The sequence below is a fragment of the Lygodium microphyllum genome, chromosome 9, assembly GCF_053477565.2.
Source record: "Lygodium microphyllum isolate KBCC chromosome 9, Lygodium_microphyllum_v1.1.10, whole genome shotgun sequence".
NCBI lineage: Eukaryota > Viridiplantae > Streptophyta > Polypodiopsida > Schizaeales > Lygodiaceae > Lygodium > Lygodium microphyllum.
In genome coordinates this window covers 77101708-77111008 of record NC_141143.1, presented here as the reverse complement: position 1 = coordinate 77111008, position 9301 = coordinate 77101708, and the positions used below count along the sequence as shown (strand labels likewise).

Below are 9301 nucleotides of genomic sequence, written 5' to 3'. Positions count from 1 at the left end.
AAATTGTCAACCATTGAATACAAAATAAAAACATATTTATTATATATTTTTAACGAGGAATGCTTGTATTTTCTAATTTCAACTTATATTTTCTCGATGAAAGAAAAAAAGATACAACGAATGGTTAATTAATGTTTGCATTATCAAGTTATACCTTCGGGAAATGAAAACATTATTTTTCTCGAGGAAAGAAACGGGTATTCATTTGTTGTTTTCAAGCAACAGATTATCGCCCCAGAGGGGGCAAACAAAAAAACCTTTATTTTTTTCCCGATGAAAAGATAAAGATATCTGTGCTCCTCTCCGGAATCCCAAGCCAGCTGACGTGGCGGCTGAAGATTGAAAAATTCTAGTGAAAAGACAAAATGGAAATTATTATCAAATTAAATAAATACTGAATTTGGGAAATTGATGAGGACTGAAATTCTAATAAAATATCAAATTTGCGAAATTGATGAGGATTGAAATTCTAATAAACAGACAAATGGAAACAAATTCTGGCAAAATAGAAAAAGCCACGACACGTGACTTTTTATTTATTATATCAAACACGGAGTTTGGAAATTGGTTTCTTTTCGCAGTTGGAAATTAAATTGAATTGGTTGTAATTGGAAATTGAAATAAGTTTATTTATTTTATTAAATTAAGTGCAGAATTTGAAAACTGGTCTCTTTTCGTAATTGGAAATTGGTCTCTTTTTTTTTCTGGTAATGAGAAATTGCTCTCTCTCTCTCTCTCTCTCTCTCTCTCCCTTCCCCATGTTGCTTTAGAAAAAAGCTTGCCCGAGCTTTCCATGGCGATTCCCATCTCCTGACGAGACATAAGCGTGCCGTGCTGCTATCCGTGCCGCTGCCCCTGCCAAACGCCTCTTTTACTCGCCCCCGTCCACCGCGCCTCCCCTCCCTCCATCAAACACCGGGAAAAAGGACAGGATTCCATCCTTGCTCCCCGCCCCCCTTCCCGCAACCCCCACCTCCACCCCCACTCCCGGGTCTGCCTTCCTTCCCCCCTTTGTTAAGGTTTTCCGTGCTTCCTACACAAGCTTTGCCTCTTCCAGAAGACGAATGGAATTCGCCTCTGGCATTCTGAGAGCCATCCAAAACGCCGGATTGTTGCGCGTCGCCTAGGTACAAGAAGCAATTCATTTGCAGAGATGCCGCAGGACACAGAGGTTTAACGCCCGCACAGGACTCTCGAAGCATTAGACGAAGGGAGAAGGTCACAAGTCCGGCTTCAGATCAGCCATGTTACTGCTTGGCCTAGGGAAATCCTTCAAGGAGTCTCTCAAAGCCTTGGAAGCAGACATTCAACACGCCAACACACTGTAAGCCTCTATCGTTTCTGCCCCTTCAGTCTCAATATTTACAGCGCTTTTTTTCTTGTGCTACTTGCGGGTATGCGTGCGAACGCGCTCACACAGAGGCAGAGACAGGGACACAGACAGACAAAGATAGAGACGCACGCACGCACACAGACACAGACAGTGACAGACAAAGATAGAGACGCACGCACGCACAGAGAGAGAGAGAGAGAGAGAGAGAGAGAGAGAGAGAGAGAGAGAGAGAGAGAGAGAGAGAGAGAGAGAGAGAGAGAGAGAGAGAGAGAGAGAGAGAGAGAGAGAGATTATTTTTAGACCTAAGTTCTCAACTGGCCTTGTAAAATCATGGTATTTTCTTCATCATTCGTGAGGTCTTTTAGTTTGATGCTCGACCAAAGCTCGAACTTCCAATTTCAACAGATCAGGTTCCAAGGCCTGCCTCGGCCTAGTTTTATCTAATACAGCGAAACCGTTGATGAAATATCTTTTTGTCACTTGAGATAGACCTACCAGTACACATTTTTCGTTGGAGGCTTCAGGGACATAAGCATATGAGACATCTTTTATGACATTTTCTGAGTCCATGGACTCATTGATGGATGGTTAATGGACATATTAGAGTACACAAATGTTGTGTGTCTTGTACGATGTGTCTGTTTCTCTGCACAGAGTTAAGGTGACGACATGGTTTCTCTAAATGTTTCTGAGAGTGCACGCATATGTTATTTTTTCTGGCAGCCACTGTATTCATGAGGCCGCTTTTTTATGGAAGAATCTTTGGATGATTTGCAGGGCACTTGAGTTTCCCAGGGATTATGATGGAGCATGCATGCAGATGAGGCTCTCCTACAGCCCAGCTGCACACTTCTTTCTGTTCTTAGTCAGGTGGACAGATTGTAGCTTAGCTGGTGCCCTTGGCCTGCTGCGGATTTTAATCTACAAGGTCGCATGCTTTTCTGACAAAGTTACATGGTTGGGTCTTTGTTTATTGGCTGTTTCGTTGTCTAGGTTAGTTGTGATGGAGAGCTGTCCTTGGCATACCTGGGCATGCTGAATTGTTTGTAATTGTGAAACTTATCTGATCAGTAGAGGTTTTGGGTGGTGGATTCCAGGTTTATAAAGATGGTACAACAACCATGTCTACATATGAGAGGAAGTCTAGCCTCCGTGAATTCTACGGTAAATTATTGTTTCCGTACTCATGTTGACAAGTCTGGATTCCATGGTCAGAAAAGAAACTCCAAACTAACAACATTGGTATTTCTTTGCAGCATACATTTTGCCTTCATTGCAGCAATTAGAGGGAGGTTTAACAGAAATGGAAGAGCTAAAACAAAAAGCTATTTGCTTGGATAGATACAAAAAGAAGTGTGATGACACTAGGGGAAACATGTCAGATGCAGACCTTGAGTGGGAGCAGGAATGTGGAATTTGCATGGAGAACAACACTAAAGTTGTACTTCCGGATTGCAATCATGCAATGTGCATTAAGTGCTTCAGGGACTGGTAAGGGCTTGAGCTGCTTTTATCTCACTGGCCTCAGTTGTTTGGTAAAGTAAAGTCACTTGGTTCTGTGCACTCATGAATGATGCCTTGATGATATGTCAATGTTCTAGTATTTGGTTGTTATGAGCTAGTATAAGATTCCTCATTCATGTGGCTTGGATTCTTGTGGAGACTTGTAAGGTTGGAGATGATTGCTGTCCCTCTAGCAGGCCTTATATGGGGCAACATACATTGGATTGTGAAATCTCCAATTGAGTTTTTTTGTGTGCAGCATGGCAAAACCAAAGTATGAGTTACTGAAAATCTCCTCTTTTACCTACTGAGATTCACAAGCCCAGTCAGTAAATTTCGCACTTCTTCCGCAATAAGAAAGTGCAAAATCTAGAATATCCCACTTTCTTCTTGGAACAAACTTGGCGTGTCACAGTTTCCTTCTGCAAAATCACATGAGTCTCCCTTTCTCTGGTTTCTGAACTTCAACTTTGTGTCAGGAAATAGATTCTTTGGGTGGGCGCCTCTTGATGTTAAGGAAGCTTATTATTTTTTACATCAATGTGAAATCTGGTGATCTCTTCCCTATGCTCTTGATTTACTGCTTTGATGTCTTATGGTGCTGTCCTTCCCATGTATCACCTTTAGTTTTTTCATTTTGCAATTCTTCTGTCCTCATTTATTTTGGATTGTTATTGTTTACTTTCTTTTCTCCTTGCTCTTGAGGTGGGAAGTCTGGAGTGGCCATGATCTTAGTTGTTTGACCAATGCAAGTAGATATTTTTAACCTGAGTGAGCCTCTTATTGCAGGCATTCTCGGTCCCAATCATGTCCTTTCTGTCGGGACAGCCTGAAACGGGTGGATTCAAGGGATCTCTGGATCTTCACAGAATTATGTGATGTTCAAGACACAGTAACATTGACTAAAGACAATCTAAGGAGGCTGTTTATGTACATTGAAAAGTTGCCACTTCTGGTCTCCGAGAGTGTTCTGGCAGTATATGATTCTCATTTGAAGTGATATCCCTGTGCATAATAAATGTATTATCCTTACCTTCTTTGTAGATAAACAGAGCTTGTCTATGCAGTCAGTCGTGATAAATGTACATAATCTGTCTGACTGACTAGATATGACCCTGTATGGGTTATTCATTTAGCTCGTCACACCAAAGGAATGAGCTTCTCATCTTCTGCATTGGAAAAAGCTCTTTGCAGGTGATCTTCAGCTTCAGAATACTCTTGACTTAAAATAAATTAAACTTTTGATCACATCAAATTGTGTTCAGTGCATGCTAACTAGAGTTAGGTAAGAGGGCCGGTTTAGTGGCAGTTGCATGTTGAATATTCTGCTTGTATCGTACAATGTGGAGGTTTGATAGATGAGGCACCCCCTTAAAAGTATTTTAGCACCTAATTTCATGTGCAGGTGGCCTCCAAAATGCCTCGGTGCATTTTCTTTTTGTTGTTGTAAGTGCCACCTGTCCACAGTTCTGTTTAGAAAAATTCTGCTTGTATTGTATAGTGCCCAATGGACGCTGCCAGAAATTCTGTTAGGGTGTTGCTTAGATGAGATAGCCTACCACTAAATATTTCAGCACCTAATTTCTTCTGCGTTTTATCAGGTTTCTGGCCTCCAAAATGTTTGTCTTGGCTTATTTTGGCTGCTTGTTTTGTGACACAGCTGGATGTGATATTGTAACTTCTGGATACCTTCCCTCTGGCATCCAGAGAATTGGAGGAGCTCATGTAATTGAATGTGAGTCAATGTGTCATGAAGTTGGTGTGCCTGTTTTGCAGTATTGGGGAGCTCTATCCAATAATAGCGTGAGGGGCCCCCCTTATCCTCTGTCAGCAGTCAGCATCCTTACCTGCACATATTCTCTTGCCATATCTTAGGAATGGTCCCTGCTTCTGATTTGCTCATCATATGGACCAGGTGATTCTTACATTGTGGGGACTTTTTTCTCTTGCTCGCTTGCACTCTCTTCTGCTCTCTCCACACAAGCATGTGCTTGCAAGCTACCTATTGATTGGCTCATTTCCAAATTATACTTGGGAGGGAGGAAACTCTGTGAAGGAGTTAAGGTTCTAACTGAGACAAAAAAATGTCATTGTTGGTGATCTCCTTTCTCTGTTATGTGGCTCTTGCTGTGTGAAAATTGAGATGTATTTGTTAGGGATTTTTACTACTATTTCCAGGACATCTGATTTTCAGGGAGACCAGTGCTCCTATGGCTTATTTGTTATATAAACTTCCTGAATCCTCGCTCCTCTGGCAGTAAGGTTTTTGGTGCTTTTTGGGCCGTGTGCAAGGGGGCTTTAGACAATGGAGTGCAGTTGTATGCTAGCAAATTTTCACCTTTTTGCTACCTTTTCAGGAAATGCAGAGTTTGGAATGTTATGTTACTGGCTTGGTGTAAATTTTTGAATTGTTGTACTGGTAGTAATGCATAAGCGGATAAGCAAAAATAGACAAATGAGCAAAAAATGACTTTTACGTCTCATATAGAGTAATAGATTGTAATGCCTTGATGGGAGACTTATTAAGTAAATAAGTTGTACACAAAACACCCTCAAGCTAGAAATTGTGGCAAAGCTAAACTTTTAATTATGCATCATGTCATGTCGATGAGAGATTTCTTATTTCTCTCAATTATGTTATTTTGTTGTGATGTATATGTAATTGATATTGGTAACATGGAGAGTGTTCACTTTGCATCCTACCAAATTTTTAGCCATGCTTACAAATTGTGCGAAGCGCCAAAACGCTTTAGACTAATCGCTAGGAGGTGTGCTTCTACTAGACAACAAATATAACTGTGTATAAGATGTAGTTCACCAACTAAGCAAGGGTAACAAAGCTCAATACATAACTAAGCAATGTGTATACATCACTAAAATCATACCGACAGAGATAAGTGCTAGTGGGAAAGCATAAATCAAATAATACCACTAAAGAGTAACATCATCCAATAAGCATCAAGAAAGCATGCACATATCTCAATGAGTCCCAGTGTCTCAATAGACTATGCGTAATTGTATGAAGGCCAAAGCTCTGTTCAAATGCAAAATATCTCAAGTAACTCAAGTGACTCCCACTAGAACAATACTGAAAGACAATTGAGTAAGATGAGCTCAATACATGATGTTCATAAGCATCTGGAAGCTAAGATACATCAAGACCATACATTCGGGAGCAACACATGTAGTAAATCCTCAAACACATAAGCGTAGAAGCACTGTGTCAAGTAGCCACTATCAATATGAATGTTACCAAGCTGAGAGTCAAAGCTCAAAAGCTTTCAAGAGGATAGTATCAATGGCATACATCAACACATCAAATGAAGTACTTGAATGGCATTAAAGAACAATAGACATAAACTTTCCTTGTGTAAATGCTTGCTGCCCATTTTATTACAACAATGAAAAGCCTACTAAAATTGAGCCAATGCAAGCTCAAGTTAATCAATGAGCACCTCAATACATTTTCCAAACATCCCAACGTCAATGAATATATCGGATATACCTAGCATTGGGAGCTTGGCTTTTCCCTCTTGATTGCTCATAGTTGGTCTTGGATTCATTGCTATATTTATTACATCAATAATGTAATTGTAGGTTTATGCATTATTTATGAGAGCAGATGCTTTGATTTGGAAGTGGGGTTGATTTGTAGACATTAACAATAGCCTATCTTCTTATATTATGCTTTCATTTGTTAGCATGATGGCTACTGGATCAAATGACAGTGCTATCTTTAACATTGACAAATTAGAGAGCACTAATTATAGCTATTAGAAGGTAGATATATGGTAAGTTTTGGTGCAAAAATTACAAATTAAGCCATTGACACATGATGATGTAAAGTCAAAATGCTATGATATAGAGGATTGGGTTAAATTGGACGAGTTATGTAAATTTATAATCATTTTGTCACTCTCTAAGTAGGTATTCTACAATATTGTCTCTAAAGGGCATACTACATATGGTAGTTATGGGAGAAGATCCATGATGTTTATGATAAAGAGAACCATGTCTCTCTTAGATGTGTTGGTTGAAGCATCTCATGGACCTTCGTATGGAGGACTCTTCCATGTTTGTTTAGTTAAATGAGTTTCACTCTATTTTCAATTGTTTTTGCAAGGGATTGACTTTAAGGAGATTCTTCCACCATTATTCTTGTTGGTTATATTGCTTGAATCATGGAATACATTATAATGACAGTTTCATCAAGCACAAGGAGTTCAAAGAAGGCGATCTTGTCCTAGCCTATGATTCGAGATCTGGCAAGTTTCCTGGCAAGCTTCAACAACGGTGGATGGGCCCATACAAGGTACTTGTTGTCAATCCTAACGGCTTTGTTCAGGTGCAGACCGTTGATGCCTCTGATGATCCTTTCTTGATCAATGGCTATCTTTGAAGAAGTACTTCCCTCCCTAGGGATCCTTACAATCACAGTTGACCTATCCTCTTCCTTTTGGGTGTCGCACTGTCCTCATCGTGCTTCTGATAGCCCTTATGATTCTCCTCATGAGGCGGTCTCGTTCTACTTTCTCTTCTCATATGATCCAACAACGGTGGCGATGTTGGTCTTAACACATGGTATTTCTACCATTCTCCTTTTTAACGTGCTATTGATGGGTTGAAATTGCATGATGTAGAGGCTGCATTGTTGAATGAATAAGTTAACCAGAAGAATGTTGATGGTTCTCATAGCTGTCATGCTAAGAGCGCTAATGATGATGGCTATGGGAGAGACTCTCAAAAGTCTCATTCTTAGTCATGTGGATAGTCTTGTAGTAAGTTCCATGGCCGTAAGTCTACATTGACTTGTCATTTTTGTGGAAAGCCACGTCATATTCAGCTATAGTGCCATAAAATACATGATGGCAAGTACAAGAAAAAGGGAAAGGCTAAAGTGCAAGAAAATAATGATGATCACAACATTTTCCCTAGCAAGTTCACCATCAAGATTGAAGAAATTAATATAGTGTAGGAGACTAATTTGGATAATGATTACATACTTGCAAGTTCTTCTCTTGATGTATCGTAGTTGATTATTGCCCCATTTACCGATGCTCTTGGTGTTGGCTAATTGATTTAGGGGCTTCATTTTATGTTACCCCTCATTGAGAGTGATGCCATTTCTATTATAGCATGATAGGATCTATTAGATTGTGTAATGACTTGACATTGGATATTGTTGGTATTGGAGATATACAATTGCAATTTCCTAGGCAATATCTTTACTTTACATGCTGATCGCCATGTTTTGGCTTTGACCAAAACCCTACTCTCTATTGGATAGTTGGATAATGCAGGTTACTTTGTATCTTTTGGTGATTTCTCATGGAAGATCACCTATGAGAATCTTTTCTTGGCATGAAGTGTGAAGGCTGGCACTCTTTATCCCTTACTCATATATGGGTTTATTAACCATGCTTTGGCAGTGATTGTGTATCATATGTATTGTTATGGTATTGTTGCCTTGGGCACATGTCACTAAAGGGAATGAAAATGCTTACCTATTTGTAGTATTTTTCATCCCTTGACTATATATGTTTTGATTATTGTGATCATTGTCTTTATGGTAGGTAGACACATAGTTCATATAAGAAGTCTAGCATTATGCACATGGGTATATGTTGAAATGCTTACGATTTGACAATGGGAGTGAGTATATATCTAAAGCCTTTTAGAAGTTTTGTGATGATGAGAGGGGTATTAAGTGTCAGTTGACTACCTCATACACCCCACCTTAAAATGGTATGGTTGAGCACATGAACCGAGCAATTCAAGAGATCGTCCATAGTATGCATAGCTAGGTAGGCTTATCACATCACTTTTGGGCTGAGGTAGTTACTACTAATATACGTTTGATTAATGGATCCCCATGCATTGCTCTTACGTATCAGGTTATAGAGGAGGTATGGGCAAGAAGACCTCCATCATATGCTCATTTGCATATATTTGGTTCTGAGGCTTTCTGCCATGTTTCCAAGGACAAGCATAATAATATGGATCCTAAGTAAGTGAAATGAGTCTTTCTTGGCTATGAGGGTGTAGGTGAGATGGACTATCACCTATGGGATCCACACACTCAAAATATTATTTATAGCCATGATGTTGTTTTTCATGAAGAGAAAATACATAAGCAGCTTGAGCAAGTAGTTGAGGTATGCATGGTGATAGTTTAAGAGAAGCCTCTAGTTATTGTACAGCTAGCTAGACAATTTGCAATAGTTGATGTTCCACTAGTCCATGACCATAATATTAGATAGGATGCACAAGCATAATAGCCTATTTTGCAATGGTCTATTAGAAATAAACATTAGCTTGATCGATTTTTGCACCCTCCATGGATTATGTTATGGTAACAAATGTTGGTGAGTCTCTTATCCATGATGAGGCCATGCGTAAAGGTGATCGTCACTCTTGGGAGAGGGCCATGTAGTCAGAGCATGACTCATTGTAGAAAAATCATAC

The 9301-nt window shown here is 39.7% G+C and overlaps 1 protein-coding gene across 1 annotated transcript; it reads left to right on the top strand.

Moving 5' to 3' along the window:
* Positions 1-773: 773 nt before the first annotated feature.
* LOC148031210 (E3 ubiquitin-protein ligase AIRP2-like) lies at positions 774-4405 on the top strand. The gene is made up of 5 exons (XM_087684745.1): positions 774-1324; positions 2111-2261; positions 2431-2497; positions 2590-2824; positions 3626-4405. Exons 1-5 carry the CDS (start codon positions 1245-1247, stop codon positions 3834-3836), a joined length of 744 nt encoding a protein of 247 aa, XP_087540871.1. The 5' UTR covers positions 774-1244; the 3' UTR covers positions 3837-4405.
* The last annotated feature ends 4896 nt before the right edge of the window (positions 4406-9301 follow it).